The sequence below is a fragment of the Phycodurus eques genome, chromosome 16 (genome assembly GCF_024500275.1).
Source record: "Phycodurus eques isolate BA_2022a chromosome 16, UOR_Pequ_1.1, whole genome shotgun sequence".
Lineage (NCBI taxonomy): Eukaryota > Metazoa > Chordata > Actinopteri > Syngnathiformes > Syngnathidae > Phycodurus > Phycodurus eques.
In genome coordinates, this window is record NC_084540.1 from 808,333 (window position 1) to 830,574 (window position 22,242).

At 42.4% G+C, this 22,242-nt stretch overlaps 1 protein-coding gene across 2 annotated transcripts; it reads left to right on the plus strand.

The window, feature by feature from the left end:
* The first annotated feature begins 720 nt into the window (after window positions 1-720).
* LOC133415483 (phosphoribosyl pyrophosphate synthase-associated protein 2) lies at window positions 721-21,935 on the plus strand. 2 transcript variants are annotated; one of them, XM_061701590.1, is made up of 11 exons: window positions 721-1,310; window positions 10,262-10,422; window positions 13,569-13,621; window positions 14,291-14,357; window positions 14,479-14,651; window positions 15,131-15,246; window positions 15,689-15,744; window positions 16,550-16,698; window positions 19,392-19,462; window positions 19,538-19,684; window positions 19,760-21,935. In XM_061701590.1, exons 2-11 carry the CDS (start codon window positions 10,340-10,342, stop codon window positions 19,916-19,918), a joined length of 1,074 nt encoding a protein of 357 aa, XP_061557574.1. In that variant the 5' UTR covers window positions 721-1,310; window positions 10,262-10,339; the 3' UTR covers window positions 19,919-21,935. The 2 variants fall into 2 exon arrangements, with proteins under 2 accessions (XP_061557574.1, XP_061557573.1); XM_061701589.1 differs by lacking the exon at window positions 721-1,310 and adding an exon at window positions 3,620-3,772.
* The last annotated feature ends 307 nt before the right edge of the window (window positions 21,936-22,242 follow it).

The following is a 22,242-nucleotide window of genomic DNA, read 5'->3' on the forward strand; positions in this document are numbered from 1 at the left end:
AGGTCCTTGCTGAACATGGGGGGGGGTTTATCGTGGCAATCTTCTGCGGGAGCGATCGGTAGGTGCCACCGGTGACCGAGGTGCGGTGGAGGACGGGACGGCCGAAAGGAGACGGCGGGAATGACAGCAGTTACCCCGACCGGCGATAGACCGGTTGGAGTAACTAATCTATGGCAAGGTTGTGTTGTTTGCGCCACGGGATGCTGAGGACAAGTGGCGTCCCGGGGAAGGGATGACAAATAATTGAGAGAAAAAAAAAGAAAGTGTTCGGCGGTGATTCCCAGAAATGAGCAGCTTAAACGGTACAGTTTGGTGGGTGACACGGGAGAGGAGTCGCCCGTCCAGGGCCGTAACCTTCTTCGGCCGGGAGGGGCTCAAGGGGAAGCTGGAGCTGACACGCCAAGCCCTCGTGGATGAAATTGTCGTCGGCGTCAATGAAGGCGGAGACTGGGCCCGAGAACGCATGCAGGAAGAGTCATACGGGAGGGAGAGCTTCGGGACGCGTCGGTTTGGCTCACCGCAATGCTCTCGGGTCGCGGTGAGCCCGGTCTTTCGACTTGAGAGTGCAGGCGGCGATAAAGTGACCAGGCTGTCCACAATAGATAAATAGATAGAAATAGAATTTCCGAGTGACGCGGCGCTGTCGTTCCTGGGAGTCTAAGCGGGTCCTGCCTAATTGCGTCGGCTCCTCTGGTCCGGCGTCGATAAAGGAGTCTTGTGACGCGAGTACCGGGGAGAAATGATGGCAAAGCGCAGTGGCCCATTTGGCAGCTCTTACGCGCAGGAGATTGACGATGTATGCAACTTTGGATTTGTTGGTCGGAAAGCTCAGCGGTTTTAGGTCAAATACTAGAGTGCAGTTTAGAATAAATGGACTGCATGAGCCGAGGTTTCCCCGAGTAAGTTTCGGGAGGGGGAACGTACGGGAGACGGAGTCGATCGGAGGCCGCGGGCTCGGGAAGAATACTCACGGGAGGATTGCGGAGATGGCTCGGGGAAGACAGGAGGGATACTTGTTGCGCGAGAGCGTTTAACGAGTCCATGATTTTGCGGAGGGCTTTGTCTTGTCTGTCGATACGGTGGGCGAGCGCTTCCCTCAACGCTTGTGTCGTCGCTGGGTCCCGAGTATTCTGTCACGGTGCAAGTTGGATTGGACCCAAGAGCAGATCGAGGCGGAGGGAGTAGATTTCGAACGGTTTATTGCAGGTTGACACAGGGTAAGGATATCCAAGGCGGGGTGCTGAACCAGCGGGACAAGGAGCGAGCAGGAAGCGAGAACGTGAGCAGGAGACGGGAAAGAACACAATCGGGTGAGTACAGTAGCGGGTCGTCGGATAGTTACGGTCATACCACGAAAAACCTGAAAAAAAAGTGCGCAGGCAAGTGTCAATACTCAGGCGAAGGCTGAAGAACTTGACAGGCTTTAAGCAGGCAGTAATCAGTGCTGCTTGAAGACAGGTGCGCGTGCACAGGTGAGACAGGGAGAGACGAGGCGCACGGCGCCATCCGAACTCCAAAAGTGGTACTGCAGGCACTGGTTGGATATGCTCATAAGATTAGCGCAGATGTTACGGGAAATTATAACCCATCAAATAACACGTTACCTGTATGTTATCCTGTATTTTTTTTTTAAAATCACAATATATAATCGCAGGGTGAAATAAAATCACAATATAATTTGTGTCTAATATTGTGCAGCCCTAGTATTGAATACAACTAACACATCGGAAAGACACCAGTTCAGGGTTCACCCTGCCTCTCGCTGAAATTCAACTGGGATAGGCTCCAGCACCTGTGAGCCCTAATGAGAACAATAAGGGAGAAAGAAAATGAATGGACACAAATAAGAATACTTACAAATAATGTGGTTTCATTTCTAATTGTCATACAAGCCTGCATTTAGCCTATGTAGGAAACTTCTCTGTGTGCAGTGCAACCACCCACAATTTTCAACTGCACTGCCCCGTTCTTTGTGTGTGTGTGTGTGTGTGTGTTTTCGAACAGTGGGCAGTAGGAAGTGCATGAATACTGTTCTCTGCCTCCTCCACATCTAGCGAGTTATGTAAGAAAGAAAAAAGTAATGGATACTCTTGGAATACAGTTTCTCTCATTTTGTCCCTGTTAAATGTGACTCACAACTATGGCGCTTCATCCATTCATTTGACTAATTACTATCACTTGTAACAAACGGTGGTTTAATTCCAGAGGCTGCTGCTCTACGCGGATTGGCTATGCAAGTGAGTTTCAATACACAATTCATGTAGAAGAAACGTACAAACCCCAAGTCTCTTTTAGACACAATCATGACACTCAGCTGTTTACAATTAACCTGTTCACCTGTGGAACTTTTCTTCCCCCTGTCCCAGCTTTTTGGAACATATTGCATGCATCCGATTCAAAATGAGAGAATATTTGCAACAACAACAAAAAAAAACAATAAGAGTCATCAGTTTGAACACTAAATGTCTTTGTAGTGTATTGAATTGAATGTAGGTTGAGACGAAATTGCGAATCGTTGTATTCTTTTTCTGCGATATGCCGGGGACCAGTTCAGGGCGTACCCCGCCTCTCGCCCAGACTCAGCCGGGATAGGCTCCAGCACGCCCCTGACCCTTGTGAGGCCAAGCAGTATCGAAAGCGGATGGATGGATGGATGGATGGATGGATGGATGGATTCTGTTTTTAGCTACATTTTACACAACGTCCCAAATTCATTGGAATTTGGGTTGGTCAATATATATACATATATGCATTAAAAACATTTATTTTATTGGGATTTCAGACCAACACAATGTGGCACATAATTGTGAAGTAGAAAAAAAATGACACGTGGTTTTCAATGTTTTTACAACTAAAATTCTGAAGTGTTGACTGCAAAAGTATTCAGCCCCCTTTACTCGGATACCCAATGAATTCCAGTGTAACCTTCAGAAGTCACCTAATTACGAAATAGTCTATTGTCTGTGCGGATTTAAAGCATACAATGAATATTTGTACAGTTATTCAGATTTACATACACAGAATGGGAACAAAGGAAGAGGCAGCATAATGTCTCTATCACAGCAGCAGATCCGTGATGAATGCTTTTTCCCCGACATGAAAAGGAACATGACAGTCATGTCGGAGGTATCCTTTGTAGCACACCGCCCTCAAGTGGTCAGCCTTGCAGCATACAGTTGGCCTTCACCTTTTGTCTCGACTAACAAGAAGCCGTGTAAAAAGTGTTTTACGGCCAAATAGAACATCCACCGTTGGCTTAGTCATACTTTACTCTGGATATTTTACCTTCTCCAAAATTCACGGCATAGCTTAAAGACCGCGTCATAGCTTGCAGACCCATTGACATTGAGTACATAGCTGAACAACTTTATTAAATTCATTAAAAAAGATGTTGGCAATATAAACAACAACAATAATAACAATATGACAAAAATATAAGTAATAGTAATAATACTATTATTATTATTATTATTATTATATGTACTATATATAATGAAATAATAAAATCATTCATTGTATACTTGAGTCGGATGAGGTAGCGACACTCGTTTGAAGATAATGTTTACCAGTTTACCTGAATGCATCTTCAACGCTTGCCTTTTCCGTCGTCTCGGTTGGGATTGGTCGAGCTTTACGTCCTCTCAAACTGATCGGCGTTCAGCACAAGCAGATGGAGTAAGGGGGGACAGGTTGAAAAGGGCTGGACACGCTGGAGGCTTGAACAATCACACTCTGTTGGTCGCAAGACTGTAACTGAAGCCGACGCAAACTGGTAAGGAGCTCAATTGTGCTTTGTTTCATTTTCACGTTTGTTACCACAGAGACTTACTCACGGCAAATGGAAAATCAATGGTGCATTCAAGACCTTTGGCGTTAGCCAACGTTATCGCTTCACTGGGATTTATTTTTATTTTTATTTAAAATTATTTCACTTTACATTTGAAAAGAAATGTGACCTACATGACCGAATGTCCTCTCTCGTGTTACATAAGTAAGTAAACGTACAGTGTAAACGCTATAATGCGGTTGCTATGCAGCTAGCATAGCGTCACGCAGATGCTAATGTGTTGCCTGTGAGAATGAATTAAGATGAGTAATTTCTTGGCACGAGACAAGCTCGAGACATCATCAGGTCTACAACTCCAACTCGTTAGCATCACATTTTCTTTATTTTCCATTGTCGCGTTGGTTAATATTTTCTATTCACGTGTGCGAATATACATGTGTATATAGAAGTAATATTATGCGTACTGGAAAGCAGCCAAAACCAACATCGACACTCCTCAATTATTTCCATGAATGTGAAATAGGTTGACTGCAACAGCGAAAGAGTAAAACTGTCCAATACATGTTAGTAAAACCTCTACCCCATTTAGAGAGCTCTCGAAATAAACAATAGCGTGATAAATAGTTCCATGTTAGTATTATCAGTCTACTTTTGACTCCTTCCCTTATTATGCCATGCTCAGCTCGTCGTCGTTCTAGTATAAAAATAGCCGGTGGGTGTGTTTTTTTTAAATATTTTCTTTTAACTACAGTACTCTGTCACCTCCAGCACCACACAGTCATCCGATTAAATAGTTTTCATTTACTCATTTGACATTTGTGACTGAAACTCCACGTTGCAGCTTGCTTGAAGTTGTGACCATTGTAGAAACACTTTCGAACCAGCATTTAGAATCAAGTACTTATTGCCATTATGTTTCCAGTTCAAGATCTGGTTAAAAAAATGGCCCCTGTTTACGAGTGGTTGAATACTGCTCGCTTAAAGAGCCTTCTAACTTCTCTAAAAGTCCCTGTTAAGTGAAATCCTGGATTTGTTTCTAAATACATTATACGTGTTTTAAGAGATAATTCCTGAAAACATGCAAAGACTATGTAGTTCTAAATTTCAGAGATATAGTATGAAACGTTTTTTTTTGGGGGGGGGGGGCATGGCTAAAACTGCACCCAGGGACGCATTTGGGTATCCAGCATGAGTCACCCCTCCCCCATTTTATAAGAATTTGAGCTGCCCACAGTGCCCATTGATGTAGTTGAGCGAGCAGTCAGCCAACACATTATGTCCCCACCAATGAGTGTAAAGTGGCTTTTGTTCTTATTTTATGATGATAATCCACAATAACTATTCAGTTTTGGAGGTGAGCTCCTTAATGTGATTTTTGTAAGCTACCATCCATTTCATAGTGCACATATACACTGCTATCTGCAGTAGTGGTATTTGGTTGATGTTCAACATTTAGGACGCGCCCAAAGTGTTTGAGAGCTACAGCTTGATTTTTTTTTTTTCACCATTTTGAAGCCTCATTTTATATACTTGGGGATTCATTTAAATTATTCAAATTTGGAAGGGTTGTTAACGACACTCTTTTCTTTCTGCGGCATGTTAAATTCTCATCCATCCAGTCTCCATACCGCGTATCCCGTTCAGAGTCACAGGGCGCTGGAGCCTATCCCAGCTGACTTTGGGCAAAAGGCGGACTACGCCCTGGACTGGTTTCCAGTCTGTCGCAGGGCACATATAGAGACGCACAACCATTCATACTTACATTCACATCGTCACTGAGTGAGAACTGAACACTTTTCCTGCACCGAAATCAGGCCAATGTACCACTCGGTGTGTTAAATTTACAAGACTGGTTAGAGCGTCTGCCTCACAGTTCTGAGGACCCGGGTTCAATCCCCGGCCCCGCCTGTGTGGAGTTTGCATGTTCTCCCCGTGCCTGCGTGGCTTTTCTCCGGGTACTCCGCTTTCCTCCCACATCCCAAAAACATGCAGGGTCGGTTGATTGAAGACTCTAAATTGCCCGTAGGTGTGAATGTGAGTGCGGATGATTGTTTGTTTGTATGTGCCCTGCGATTGGCTGGCAACCAGTTCGGGGTGTACCCCGCCTCCTGCCCGATGATAGCTGGGATAGGCTCCAGCACTCCCGCCACCCTTGTGAGGATAAGTGGCTCAGAAAATGGATGGATGGATGTTTATTTTTGTTTTACAGGGTTTTGAAAAACTTCTAACTGGCTTTTGTTTGACTGGTACTGTCCCCTTTGATTGGTATAATGCTCATCACATATTTATGAATAGGGAACAAAATAAATAACAGACCTATTGTTCTACTTTAAAATGTTTTATTTGTAACACAATTTTTGTCATTGGATCTCATAGTGCTACAGGTTATAATCATAATCCATCCATTTTCCAAACTGCTTATCCGCACAAGGGTCGCGGGTGTGCTGGCGCCTATATCAGTTGACTTTGGGCGAGAGGCAGGGTTCACCCTGAACTGGTCTCCAGCCAATCGCAGGGCACATATAAACAAACAACTATTCACACTGACATTCACACCTATGGACAATGTAGTCGTCAATTAATTGACCATGCATGTTTTTAAAAATGCATATACAGATTGCTATGAGATCGGTAATCAAAGGCCTTTTTGATTATAAAAGGTTTTTAGGCCAACTTAAATAGAGTCCAGGCTCTGTGCAGCCTTCAGTTGCATGCGGAGGCTGTTCCACTGGTGAGGTGCAGCCAAATATTAGGGCTTACTACCTTTCTGTTAGTGCTGGGCGATTACTTTGGGTTTATTGTCAGGATGAATATTATTGTTTAAATACAATTTGGTCATGGTGCCTATTTTTACTTTGCAAAAGCAGTAGAAACCTTTGACCAGTTCAGTGGCCTTCAGCACAAACAATATGTGCTTCCAAGCCCCAAAATATTTTATCGAGGTCGCCTTGCCTTACAACTTAACATGAGAAAGGAAGGAACGACCTTAATCTTCGAACCAAAGACATGTGGACCACCTGAGCCCAACACTTTGACATAATGATGTTATATTGTTGAGCATTTAAATTTGGACAAAAGTAACCATTTTCTTCCAAAAGAAAACACTTATTTTCACATTGACTGGAATGAAAACAATTTGTTTTTGTTATTTCTGTGAAAGTTGATGCAAGTTAAAGCTGGGTGTGGAAAAAAACGGTTTCAACGTGTGTTTGGTATCAGGAGAAATAAACCAAATCCCAGAAGGGAATTTTCAAAAATTGTCATTGTCATTTGCTTTTTGTATAAGCATAGGGGTAAAATGAAAATCTAAATCTTAAACTCGGGAAGTCTGATTTTAGTGGGGGGAAAAAATATTTCATTCCAAGACCATATGGCCGAGCTCTACATTACATTTTGTCTTTATACTGAAAAATCTGCAAAGGCGCCAATCTTAATGTTCCAGAGTGAAAAATGTTCCAATCATAAAAATAATGAGTAAGCATAACAAAAAGTTAATCACTAGTATTCTTTTAGTTATACTATACAAAACAAAATCTCTTCTTAGCCATCACACAAGAACCTCATCTGAAATATGAACTCAATAAAACGATGATGACACACTGGTGGCCAGCTAGCCAGCAGCTATTGTTAACAACTAACATTTGCAGTTGTCTCAAAGTTGCATCATCTCCGACTGGCATGGGACTAAAATAGACTGTAACACGTGACACGTCACTGGGAGATGTTGGTGTGTTACTGGTTTGAAATGATGCTCCAGGGAAGTACACTGCAGTCGCACACCGCTGGTGCCTTGTGCAACTTTCGAGGCATATTTTCCGTCCATATGTTAGTGAGCTTTCCAACTGTATGACCTTTTGGGCATTTCAATTTGGATGTACCTCTGTGCGTTAATTCCATTTTTGCACAGTGTCATAGATGTCGATTCATCCCTGCACAATCAAATGGGTAATTTATGTCATTGTCTGGAGCACATCTCTCTTCTTCCACATATCACATTTTTCTCCTGTCCTTAAGACTACTCTTATGCCTCCTTAAAGTCCTATTATGAGCATTTCTTACTTTAGGAGCACTTCTAACACTTAGGATATTGCTATCATTACTGTGATTTACTGTACACTTGGCCACAAAAATCATTTTCTTACTCCCTAGAATCATTGAATTGAATGAATACTGCCCTTGAAGCTGACTGAGGGTCGCTGTCTTGACAAGTTTAAATATTTATCATACTTTTTTCAACAACGGTTTTCACTAAAACTGAAGAAATATTTCAACGACTTTTGTCAGGAAGGGTTGCTTTCAAAGCTGTTACGTATAGTGGATACGAGCAGCTCACATATTTCTGTCAACCCAGGCAAAGCCCAGCAGTACACTGTTGTGACTGAACTTGTATAGGACCTGAAGAAGAGAATGTGAATGATATGACTGGTGCTCAAGGCAACATGAAAATGTGAACATTTAACAGCTGTCACTTTCAAGTTAAGTAGAAGAAAAAGCAAAGAGCCTCTACTAGAAAGCAAAACAAATTCCAGGAAAAGCCTTTTAGAACATCTGAACTTTAATTGTGGTTAATCAGAGGCACTTTAAATGGTAACAGGTGTGTGCTGGTTAATTCTGAACACAGCCACATCCCCAGCACGAGAGGGTGTGCGCACTTGCGCTCCCACATTATCTCAGTTGTTGTGCGCCTTTTCTGACTTGCGCACACGGGAAAATATGGCCCTTAGTATGTTGATGTTGGAGTCCTACCAATTTGAATGTGTATCTTTCTGCTTCCATTCTCTTCACACCCCTTGGTGGTTTTCAACTGTCGAGGTTCTGCTATGAATGAATGTGTAAATATGATACGTTAAATTGGGGGCCAAATGAGTAATGTGGTGATAAAACATTGTCTGACATCAGTACAGCTCCAGCTGTTCAACAGTCCAGGGTCTCCGTTGTCGTATTTTTCGCTTCATAATACGCCACACGTTTTCAATGGCAGGCCAGTCTAGTACCTGCACTCTTTTACTACGAAGCCACGCTGTTGTAACACACGCAGAATGTGGTTTGGCATTGTCTTGCTGAAATAAGCAGGGGCGTCCATGAAAAAGACGTCGCTTGGATGGCAGCATATGTTTCTCCAAAACCTGTATGTACCTTTCAGCATTAATGGTGCCCTTCACAGATGTGTAAGTTCCCCATGCCATTGGCACTAACACAGACCCATACCATCACAGATGCTGGCATTTGAACTTTGTGTCCATAACGGTCCGGATGGTTCGTTTCCTCTTTGGCCCGGAGGACACGACGTCCACAATTTCCCAAAAACAATTTGAAATGTGGACTCCTCGGACCACAGAACACTTTTCCATTTTGCATCAGTCCATCTTGGATGAGCTCAGGCCCAGAGAAGCCGGCGGCGTTTCTGGGTGTTGTTGATAAATGGCTTTTGCTTTGCATAGTAGCGTTTCAAGTTGCACTTACGGATGTAGCGCCGAACTGTATTTACCGACATTGGTTTTCTGAAGTGCTCCTGAGCCCACGCGGTGATATCCTTTACACATCGATGTCGGTTTTTGATGCAGCGCCGCCGGAGGGATCGAAGGTCACGGGCATTCAATGTTGGTTTTCGGCCTCGCCGCTTACATGCAGTGATTTCTCCAGATTCTCTGAACCTTTTGATGATGATATGGACCGTAGATGATGAAATTCCTCAATTCCTTGCAATTGTACATTGAGGAACATTGTCCTTAAACTGTTCGACTATTTTCTCACGCACATGTCCACAAAGAGGTGAGGCTCGCCCCATCTTTGCTTGTGAATGACTGAGCAATTCAGGGAAGCAATCACGGCACCCATCTGTTCCCAATGAGCCTGTTCACCTGTGGGATGTTCCAAACAGGTGTTTGATGAGCATTGCTCCACTTTCTCAGTCTTTTTTGCCACCTGTCACACCTTTTTTGGAACGTGTTGCAGCCCTAAAATTCAAAGTTCATGATTATTTGCTCAAAACAATCAAGTTTATCAATTTGAACATTAAATAGCTTGTCTTTGTAGTGTATTCAATTAAGTATAGGTCGAACATGATTTGAAAATCATTGTATCCTGTTTTTATTTATGTTTAACACAACATCCCCACTTCATTGGAATTGGGGTCATAGTTTGATCTACACTTTTGAGGCTGCTTCAGGGTCAACTACATCAATTACAGGTTATTCATACTAATCCTGCAAAAACACATTTTCATCACAATTGTGAGGCAATGGCATTCTCAAGTATTGGTACTCTGCATCGGCAAGTATTCAAATGTAAGTACTTGTACTCTTTCTGAGTGCAGTGCTAGCGGCACATCCCTTATTGTGTCAATAACGTTTGTAACGCAGCCCTTCAGGCTGTAGACTGGTTCATCAGAGCTGCAGCGGATGAGCCACAGAGTTGACTTCACCCGTTTGTTTTAAAAGCAACTCAGTATTTGCTCCGCCCTCTGTCTTGCAGGAAGGGCTCAGCACGGCGTGGGTGCCCAGGGATCCTCTGCCCGAGTGTGTGCAGAGTAGCGGTCAAAACCCTAACGACATGAACCACACCAAGGGCGGCCTGGTTATCTTCACCGCCAACTCGCACCCCTCCAGCCGTGAGTTGGGCAAGAGGATTGCCGAGTGAGTACATGACAATTTTCACACACTCACAGTTCGAGAGGCAAGTGGAGCAGAGTCATGCAACAGATTTTGTGTGTGAATAAATCACGTGGGAGCAGATCTGTTGCCTTATTTGTCTCAAAAATAGAGAGAAGGCAGCTTCTGGTACAGAACAATACCGTTCATTGATGCTTCCGGTAAACAATGCTTGGATGCAGTGTTTCCACCCGAATTACTGCTTATGTGCGTGTCACAACATACAGTGTAGCTCGACCAGTATGAACGGCAGGTGTGCCAAAGCTTCACAAACATGGTGATGATTCCGCAAAATATAAGCACTCAACTTTATAACAACTGTTTCCTCTAGACTACTGTCAGACGGCACCGTTTTTGTCCCAGTCAGTCTTAAAGATCCAAAATTAATATCCGTTGAAGTTTTTACGAAAGGTTACAATTTTTTTCCTTCCTATCAAAAACATTCACAATGCTGCAACTCTTCTAACACTCACAACAATAAACTCCACTCCCAAGGACGTCGCAGTCTGTAAATGTTTATAGAAACACTCTTGTTTGACTTGGCTCTGGAGGTGTTGATATAATGTAGGATACTCATTTTGTGTTGACAGTTAACACAAAATGTACAGACTACATGCTCATCAGTCGTCATGTTTTTCGAAAAGGAAGGCCAGATTTTGAGTTATGGTGAATTTGTATTTGTTGGATGGTTAGCTTCTGTCCGGAAATGACACAAGAAAGTGGGAGAAGACTGTAAGAAGTTAAGAATCAATCAGGAGCATTAGGTCACTATGTTTTATGGACGGGGGACGCAATTTGTAGATAAAAGTAGTTCAGTCATATATTTTGTTTAACCATTGAAGAAAAAAGGTCTTGTTAGCAGTAGCACATAGTTGCGCATTATTGGACATAATATTTTGGTGCCGAAAACAGAGCTTCACCTTGCGCCACTGCCTGTAGTCCTGCTCCCGCTGGTATGAATCCTATAAGACTAGCGGCGATCGGACTAGCTGAAGCTAGCAACGCGACGTCAACCGTGGTGTTCGTACACAACAAACTGTTTTTTTTTTTTTCTTTTTTTTTTTTCCCCCCCCCATACTCTCGGAGTAACAGTGGTGGACGGTCCATGAGTTGCGGAGGTGGGTCCTCCGGCAGACACTGGGTTTCTCAAGCCTTATCTTCAGCTCCAGTAATAATAATAATGAAGTTTTTTCAGTCTCTTGTGCGGTTTTGTACCAAATGGCCCTGTACTGGGCCGCAGCTCAGTGGTTGGGGACCCCTGCTCTATGTGAACAAATGAAACTGATTGGATAATGACGTACTGAAGGGTCTCTCTATCTTACATTGGGAAGTAAAGGAATTATAGATTTGTTTGGGTTTTTTAGCGGTGAATTTATGATCATGTATATTTTTCAGTGATAGATTAATGATCATTTCAATTATTTGATTATTTTATTTATTTATTTTATTTTTTAAACTCTTATTCGGGGCACTTTATATTGATTTTGTTGATACTTTTGTGTGTGTGGTGGTGGTGGGGGGGGGGGGGCTTTTTTTAAATTAAAAAAAAAAAAAAAACACTAAATTTGTCATGGGGATTTCAGAATCAGAATCATCTTTATCTTTATTTGCCAAGTATGTCCAAAACACACAAGGAATTTGTCTGTATATTTATCATTTGAGAATATTCTAAGGGAGGCTTCACCCTGCCTAAAATTATTAATGCCTCTTATTTTATCTGACAACTTTGAGGAAAGAACGTTTTACACTATTGCCAAAATATTCAGATAATTTAGAGGACAGTGTAGAACAGTGGTGGGCAATTAATTTTCCAAAAGGGCTTTGTGAGAAACTGGTATGGTTGTCTGGTTGTCAATTTTGTTCCATTAATTTATTGTATTTATTTAAAGCATTCAGTTATATTTTATTCCAGTAAGCTGCTGCTTATGTAGATGTGGCGTTTGCTGTTATAATTGACAAAATATAACAAAATTCTAAGGAATTATGACATTGACATTATATCATCCTAACATGATGATGCATTGTTAAGAACCTTTCAATTTGATTCGATTTCGATCCTTTAGGAGTCAAATGGATAGCGATTCTTTGGGTTGCATTTTGATTCGATTTGCTATTAATTTAAGTCCTCTATCTATTTAGTAAGAAGTAGAAATACACAAATAATTAAGAGTAAATTTGGACAATTTTGAAATGTATAATTTAAATGTCATGTAAACATATGTCCTATGTCACATCACATTGTTTAAGCAGTAAAATCTGGAAATAAAAATTTGTGCACATGGAGTACAAAAGTTAAAAAAAACATGACAGTTGTGTATAAACACAGAAAAGTTAAAGTGCATATCAACTTAATTTTTAATCCTATCCCCTTGGAAATTGATTAAAGATAAAAAAAAAGTGCACATTAATAACTTGATGACAGCTTTGTATTGAAAAAGTAAATGTACTGTATACATAAACAATATTTCTTTACTTATTAGGCTTAGGGTTACTATTATTATTTGCTGCGTTGTGACAATTGCCGGTACTTTATTCGTCAAACCCTATTCAACAAGTTCGCTATATTGCTTCCTGTGTGGCTTCCGTGTAGGGCTCTAGTGTGCAGAACATTTGACACTAGTTGCCACACGTTAGAAATGAAATGAGAAGTGATAGTTACGTACGTAGGGCTCAGTCGGGCTTTCTGCTGACTACGACGACTCCAAAACCGCCATCGTAGTTCTGTGTACAGCTTCGGGATGACGTCTTTTCGTGTTGGTATGACGTCTCGTGGTTGGAGTGTCGTTTGTCCATTTCCCGTGTTCCAGATTTAAGTGACCCCAAATGTAAGATTTGGAAGTAGAACTCATCAGCGCCCCCCCCGACTGGCCCGGAGGTGAACCGATTCACAGGATTTGCTGAATTGTCATTGAATTGCGGGCAGAAGAATTGCAATTGGGGGGGTTGGAAGGGGTTATTTGTGTTTGTTTGGCGATGTCTCTACTACATGCGCCACTGTACTGTACTTAATATTACTTCTTAGGATTACTAATCGCACCGGTAACATATTTATTCATAATTTACAAACGTATCTTGTTTCCTGCACCAGAATGGCAATTGAAAGACTTAACTCTTTGTTTATTCTCTCCCAGGCGATTAGGGCTGGAGCTTGGCAAGGTGCAGGTGTACCAGGAAGCCAACAGAGGTAAACTAATGCCTCATTTGCTATGACCTGCCTGTGTCAAGGAAATCCTCCTCACATTTCCAGACCTGCTTTATTGCGTATTGTCAAAGTTGGGCAGAATCCGCCTATGTCCAAATGTGATCAAGTTCATATATATTCACAAATCTATACTGTTGGTTAGTCCCCACGCAGGTCTGCTAATTTTACACATTATTCACCAGTCTAATGTGTTGAAAATGGCTCGTTATCTCTGAGAATGGAACGTTAATGGCGCAACAAACATGCAATTTATTTGGTTTCGTGATTCTGACCGACAGCAGCGATATGCTGACATAATCAAGGTTAAATCCTATCTCTAATGGTGTTTTTTTTTAAATCCATTTAAAATTGTTCAGATGCTACACAATACACTTATCCTGTGCAAGTACTTTGCTCTTTGTGTTAAAGTCATAGCGTAAGATATTTAACGCTGTGGTTAATCAAAAATGACCAAAGTGTGAGTATCTTGTTTTCCGCATGACTCTGGGAAAGAAACGTTGTTACTCTCAACTTTGTGTTGATGGCACATTTTTAGAGCGCAAACATCTGCATTTTCACACAGCGGGGTTGTGTGGGAGACACCACCTACTCATGGAGGGCATAAGAGGCCTCGCTGTTATCTTCTTCCCATGTCGTCTTTTGTTCCCATAGAAACGCGTGTACAAATCCAAGAGTCCGTGCGAGGGAAGGATGTCTTTGTGATTCAGACCGTGTCCAAGTAGGAATGAACTCCAAACTTAATTTCAGCAATTTATTTTCTCCTGAGATGTTTCTTGCTCATTTTGAATGTTATATTTTCATTCTCTTTCCTCATGTGTCTTAAACCCTCGGCTGACCAGAGATGTGAACACGACTATAATGGAGATGCTGATCTTGGTGTATGCATGCAGGACATCTTGTGCAAAAAGCATCACTGGCGTCCTCCCCTACTTCCCTTACAGTAAACAGTGCAAAATGAGGAAGAGAGGCTCCATTGTCTCCAAGCTTATTGCCTCCATGATGTGTAAAGCAGGTGAGTAGTATATGTTTGCTTTTTGGAACGGGGTTTCATTTGAGAGGTAATGTATATGTAGATGGCGAAGCTTAGGGGCAGGTTTACAGAAACATGGTGGCAGCCTTTCCTTAGCCAGAGAAGTGCCAGCAACTGGAATACTGAATTGTACTCTATCATGAGTGCACGTTATTCATATTGTTCATTGTGGTCTGGCTCCAGTTGTCGTTTGCAGTGCTGTAGAATTACGCACTATTAGCCATTTTCTGTCTCTTGAAATGACTAAGTAAGGTTGTGGTGTATGTTATGTGGTCGTTGAGTGTATCAATAAATGCAAGTGATTTTAACAGTGTTTGGTGCGCACAGACAGCACATCTGTGAAAGAAGGCATTAACATGAAAGGCGTAACGGCAATTAAAATGTAATTCCATTGCAACCATGTGGCCACATTTTGACAACACAACAGTAAAACTGTTATTATTACTCATCGTGTTGTGTAGGGCTCACACACCTGATCACCATGGACCTCCATCAGAAGGAGATTCAAGGCTTTTTCAACATCCCAGTAGACAACCTGAGAGCGTCGCCCTTCTTGTTGCAGTACATCCAAGAAGAGGTGAAATGCTCATTATCAAATCGGATTTCACCTTAAGTGCTACTGTTGCTATGCTTCCTGCCCATGTAAATTGGTGAAGAAAACCCACGTTTACAGAATAGTGGTCATCCATTATACCAGCAAACCTTTGTTCAAGGGGGAATTATTTCTTTTTTTAATAATATTTTTCTTTTTTTTTTTTTTTTTTTTTGAAAGACTGACAGACAAGGCAGGTCATTTGGAGTAGAGGGGGAAAATATTTTTATATAGGTAGAGAGAGAGAGAGAGCTGGCACGGGGGACGACTCGTTAGCACATTTGCCTCACAGTTCTGGGGACCGGGGTTCAATCCCCGGCCCCGCCTGTGTGGAGTTTGCATGTTCTCCCCGTGCCTGGGTGGGTTTTCTCTGGGCACTCCGGTTTCCTCCCACATTTTGTCGTCTTCATGTTCTTTGACCCTCCAGATCCCTGACTACAGGAATGCTGTGATTGTGGCCAAATCCCCAGCTTCTGCCAAAAGGTTGGTTCTTCTTTTCTGAACTGCACACAGTAAACATCCATCCACTTTCTATACTGTTTGTCCTCATGAAGGTCATAGGGAAGGGGAAGACATGCAAGATTCATATAGTAAGTCCACTGTGCAGCCATAGTATCATTTTATGCTTTTTTTTTTTTTTTTTTTTTTTTTTATGCTCATACAAACAGTAGAGTGATCTCAAAAAATTTTTTAAAACTCCATCTTACATAAATCAGTATGTTTCGTGTAGGCATGCACATTACTGTCACAACAGGAAGAGAACATGAAGAGCATTTAAATATTGACTGTACGCTTGCCGTGTTGGCTACTTGGAAGCATACTGGTCCACCATTTTCATTTAATTTGAAGGTATCTGGAACAAGCATCGTTTTGACAGTCTTGACGGCTTTTGTAAAATGTGAACCAAAAAAAAAATCTCATGTTTAGTTGGTGGTTGTGCAATTTTACCCTAAATCTAGTCAATACTGAAGGACAAACACTGTTGGTAAACAAGGTTATTTCAATAAAAACCAGTTTGCAGAAATTTAACATAAAACACGATTCTGTTAGTACGTGAGTCATTTTGGCTCCAAGTTGGCAAAATCCAACATGTCTTGACATATTCTCCGTTCCTTATTTTTCTTCTGCCCATTTTTTTTTTCTATTAAGCATTGAGCAGTCTAAAATCCCCCCACAACCAGCAAATCAAACATGCTGTATCTTATTTTTGTGCTTGTCATGTGCCACCGAGGCATTTCCACGCTTTAGTTAAAGGAGTCTGAACAATTGATCTTTTCCTGGCACGCAGGGCCCAGTCGTTTGCCGAGCGCCTGCGTCTCGGTATCGCGGTGATCCACGGCGAAGCTCAGGATGCCGAGTCCGACCAGGTCGACGGGCGACACTCGCCGCCCACTGTCAAGACCACTGGAGCCATTCATCCAAGCATGGAGATACCATGTAATAGTTATTATATTAGCGTATTTTCGCATTCCTCCTTCCATTGGATTTACACTGTATTGTTTAAGTGACACACTTCAGATTTATTTTATTTTATTGTTCGCTCTCATGTGACAATTCTTATCTGCGTCATGGAAGGCTAAAGAGAAAAATCCGCATGGAATCAGATATCGTAAGATCAGGCTTCTTCCAAATGTGCAGATATGTATCGGATATCTCCTAATGCGAAGGGTCAGCCCAGGCAAAGTAAACGGCATGTAATGTTAATATATAATATTCGTATTATATATTATTGTTTACTTCTGCATTGTCACTACCCGGTGTTGACACTTGTTGAGTTGATTGTGTGCAATTTGGCTGTGTAAATGCAGCCTTATCAGATATGTCACTTGAGATGTATCTGAAAGTAGACAGGGTGGTAAAGGTATGAAATTGAAATCGGGGCACTTGGACTCGCAGTGTTTATCCAACCTAATAGTTGTCTCAATTAATCAACGGGTGCATTGTCCACTCGTACATCTAAATGCCTTCCCACAAATAGAGCACCCCCCCCCCCCCCCCCCCCCCTTCAGGGAAACCAAATTCCAAGTGTGTCCTTATATACCTGTACTGTAACCTCATTTTCATCACCATTATTGAAACTGAAATAAAGTTGATTAATCAATTACAGTGGGTACGGAAAGTATTCAGACCCCCTTAAATTTGTCACTCTTTGTTATATTGCAGCCATTTGCTAAAATCATTTAAATTCTGAGCACTGTGGATTAGGTTTTCATCCAGGATATCCCAGTACTTGGTCGCATTCATCTTTCCTTCGATTGCCACCAGTCGGCCTGCCCCTGCAGCTGAAAACCACCCCCACAGCATGATGCCGCCACCACGCTTCACTGTTGGGACTGTATTGGACAGGTGATGAGCAGTGCCTGGGTTTCTCCAAACATACCGCTTCGAATTAAGGCCAAAAAGTTCTGTCTTGCTCTCGTCAGACCAGAGAACCATATTTCTCACCATCTAGCAGTCCTTCAGGTGTTTGTTAGCAAACACCATGCGGGCTTTCATGCATCTTGCACTGAGGCCACTTCCGTCGGGCCACTCTGCCATAAAGCCCCGAGTGGTGGAGGGCTGCAGTGATGCTTGACTTTCTAGAACTTTCTCCCATCTCCCGACTGCATCTCTGGAGCTCAGCCACAGTGATCTTTGGGTTCTTCTTCACCTCTCTCACCAAGGCTCTTCTCCCCCGATTGCTCAGTTGGCCAGACGGAGGGCCAGCTCTAGGAAGGGTTCTGGTCATCCCAAACGTCTTCCATTTAAGGATTATGGAGGTCACTGTGCTCTTAGGTACCTTAAATGCAGCAAAAAACTATTTTGTAACCTTGGCCAAATCTGTGCCTTGCCCACAATTCTGTCTCTGAGCTCTTCAGGCAGTTCCTTTTGGCCTCACGATTCCCATTTGCTCTGACAAGCACTGTGAGCTGTAAGGTCTTATATAGACAGGGGTGTGGTCCAATCAGTATTATCAAACACAGCTGGACTCCAATGAAGGCGTAGAACCATCTCAAGGATGATCAGAAGAAATGGACAGCACCCGAGTTCAATATGAGTGTCACAGCAGGGTCTGAATACTTATGGCTGTGTGATAGCTCAGTTTTTCTGTTTTAATATATCTGCAAAAATTTCAACAAGTAAGTTTTTTCTGTCAATAAAATGTCTGCAATATAACAAAGAGTGAAAAATGTAAGGGGGTCTGAATACTTTCCGTACCCACTGTATATGACAAACAAAATAACACAAACTCGAACGGGAATAACTGAAACCTCGTAAATCGGGAACCTTGTAAACCTTGGACCCCCTGTATGATAACGCAGACTAATACATCGGTGTCTGCATTAGAGGAGGGCAAACGTCTGCTCAAGGGCCACATTTCATTTTTACAACCGAAAGCTGGGCGAGGTTATTCATACATTTGGTTTCAAATGGGTGCAGCGTTCTCTCGCTTAACAATTGATGACCCCCAAAGTAAAAATAATTGCCTATAGATGGCAGAAAAGCACTACATCACACTCCTTAACTCACTGCAACATAGTTCCTTGGCACTAAGATGGTACCAAAGTGAGACTTTTATACTACACAGGGTATTGGTGAATAGGTGAGTTTTTCTGCTGAAAAAATAATCACGTATAATAATGATCATAAATAACAATAGAATTATAACGGCGGATAGGAAAGAAATCTGCAAATAGGTGAATCATGAATATGCAGGGTCACTAAAATACTTCTCATTTTTAATAGTATTTTAATTGATTAACGGGAACTAACAAAATGAATACAAATTGTTACATGTACATGTAAAATTGAGGATTGTACTAATATTGTTTTACTTTATCATTTAGAATAAATCAACTAACGCGAATTTTCATGGTAAATTAACCAACTTTAGAAAAAAACGGATGTAAATGCTCTGTGGGCCAGAAGAAAGAACAGAGTGGGCTGTACGGTGCCCGCGGGCCATACCTTGCCCACGCCTCGTCTTAACTCGCTTTGACACAAATAAAGGCCTCTTCTCAAATCGATGCCTCCGTGAAATAAACCGCTGACACTCTGCAGTTGAGTAAATAAGCCCCCCCGCCCTGGCTCCTATTGTACGAGGAAATCGGTACAAATGAAGTCGCTCATTCTTTCCTCGTTACTTCCAGTGTTGATTCCCAAAGAAAAGCCGCCCATCACTGTCGTAGGAGATGTAGGAGGCCGCATCGCCATCATAGTGGTAAGAGAGGACTAAATCCTTCTTGGGACGATATAGCCAAGAAAAGGCTGTCTGACGCAGCCGCTCGTCCCGCAGGACGACATCATCGACGACGTCGACAGTTTTGTGGCGGCGGCGGAGACGCTGAAGGAACGAGGGGCCTACAAGATCTTCATCATGGCAACGCACGGAATCCTCTCCTGCGACGCCCCCAGATTCATCGAGGAGTCCGCCATCGACGAGGTGCGTCCACGAGCCGGCGTTGGCGAGGTTCCCCCCCCTCCTCGTTTTCATTTCTTCTCGTTTGTTCGCCCAAAGGTGGTGGTGACCAACACGATCCCTCACGAACTGCAGAAGCTTCAGTGTCCGAAGATCAAAACGGTGGACATCAGCATGATCCTGTCGGAGGCCATCCGACGCATTCACAACGGAGAGTCCATGTCCTATCTTTTCCGCAACATAGGAGTGGATGACTGAAGGATCTGTACACACGCGCACTCACATACGCTGTTACATGCCATTTGCCTTGTCAGACCTCAAAGTGTACACTGTATATACACTGATGATGTCCTCCATGTTTCGTTACATTAATGTAGAAGCAAGCCCTTCCTTAGTGTTCACATATAGTACTCACCAAAAGTTAGGGATATTGGGCCTACAGATGAAATTTCTGCCCGAACCTGAAATGTGTAACAGCTGCTGTTTGCCGGGAATAGCGGAAATGTGCTCGTCACTGATGCTGGCCACCCGAAGGGTTTGTAATTGCCTCTGGAGGCCAAAAGACGGTGGCAAAGGCTGACCAAACGGTGCCTACGCAAGCGTATAGATCAGGGGAGGGCAAATTATTGTTTTGGCCAGTGAATACGGGAGTTTCAACGAAGGGTAGGTTCCAAGCAGGTTATCTGACCTCGAAACCTTTGAATGCGCAGCTCACTTCGATGTTTCAGTACTTTTTGCGCAATGTTCAATTGTGCAACAGAAGTTGAACGGCAAGCTACGCAACAGGAGTTTGAACCGTGCGCGGAGGAGTCCGCTGGCTGGTTCAGTTTTTATGAGCAGCCCTTTTCACATTTTGATGGCATGAGACCAAGGCGAAGTTGAACAATCGATCACGAGTACCTCGCCGCACGTCGGCAGGTTGCAACAGAAATACAAGGAGACTGGAAGAGTCACAGAAAGGCATAGAAGGGGGCAGCCTTTTCCAATCAGCTCCTTGTTAGAGAACAGCAAGTTGTGTTAAAAGAACTGAAACATAAGAGTTGGGTAGCGCATCCTGAAATTTGATCCGAAAGCCGAATATCCTGAAATGTTAGGAGTATTCTCGATGACTGATAGACCCCTCCGCAAAGTAGTGCTTTTCTTCCACGCAGTTTCAGCTTCTCAATGCACCGCCGTCACTCCTGTCTCAAGTAAAATAGCAGTCTCTCACTCCTTTGTTTCTTCATTTCCCCTCCATGCCAATTGTCCTCTTTCTCAACATTGTTTGTAGTATTTACAGTTCCCGCAAAGCAGCGCAATAGAATTTTACATTTTTTTTAATTTTTAATTTTTTTTTTTAAATGTCCAAGCAAGTTCATTTGTCAAAATGTTCAATCCTCATTAAATCTTCCGGGTTTCAGGGATTATAGCAGGAACTCCGTTGTTTTGTGTCTGTTTTTCTCTCAGCAGTCGGGGTGACATTTCTAGCAGAGGTTGCTGGTAAATCAGCAAGTTGTCTTTAGAATTATTGTTAGCGATGATTGTCCACAAGGAAAGATTGTATCACACGCATGTGAGTGCCTTTGGGCGGAACACACGCACACAGACGCACGAGTCCTTCGCCAGATAGTCCAGTCATTCAGGACAGATCTTGTCATAAATCAGGTTTTGACTCGTTTTTCTAAGCATCCTGCTGCTTTTCATTTTAAGCTTCTTGGTCCGGTTCTGTTTTGTTTGGTCAGTGTATTATGCTACTGATGCGGATGGAGTCGGAAGGACTCGTCGTCGTTGCCGTAGTTGCAACCGGGGTCAAATCTACTACTTGCTAAATTTGAACTGGAATTCGTTTTATTTATTTTGTATTTTTTGATAATGTCTTCCGATGCTTCTGAAATACTGCGTGAGTGTATCCATTTAACACTAGGGGCTATTATCTAATCAATACCTCCTTGTGTTTGATAGCCACGATACCACAAAGCTGTTCAAAGTTCTGGGATGATGTGGACGTCAATTTGTCCTTTTTGAAAAGTCACGTCACCCAAGTCAATATTTGTAAAAGCTTGTTGTTGTTGGTCTGATGAAGGGTAATTGAGCCATCATTATCATGATCAAACAGTAATGGAGTTCGTCCTTATCACGTTTCCATCGAAGAGATGGAAAGCTAGGAAGCGAACACTGTTTTTCTAGTAAACAAATTGACTGAAGCAGGTCTTTGTCACTTTGCCACATGTGGTCCAAAAATGTTTTGTATTTATTTTCAGCACTAACTGAATAAACATGAAAATAAAGTCTCCCTTGTTTAGTTTATTATTATTTTTTAATATGCACACAGTCTGACAACTCTTAACTTGCCCTGAGTTTAGATTTATAAGAAGTCTAATAATAGTCATAATAATCTCTTGGGAATGTGTGGTTCTGCTCATTGTTGGTCCAGTCACATACATGGAAATGATAAATCTTTGTCCGTAAACACGACCCCTGTATACTCACGGTTTAGCGCCCACTGATTTCCTTATTTGTGGATTTTTCTATTCCAAATTTGTTTCCATTTTTTTTTTGCAGCTTTTTTTCCTCATTTTCCAATTTTTTAAATGTATCTTTTT

Coding starts and splice junctions, on each gene's coding strand:
- LOC133415483 (XM_061701590.1), top strand. CDS start 10,340: ATGAACCACACCAAGGGCGGCCTGGTTATCTTCACCGCCAACTCGCAC. Junction 14,652..15,130: donor CTCCATGATGTGTAAAGCAG/GTGAGTAGTATA, acceptor CGTGTTGTGTAG/GGCTCACACACCTGATCACC. Junction 15,247..15,688: donor TGCAGTACATCCAAGAAGAG/GTGAAATGCTCA, acceptor TTGACCCTCCAG/ATCCCTGACTACAGGAATGC.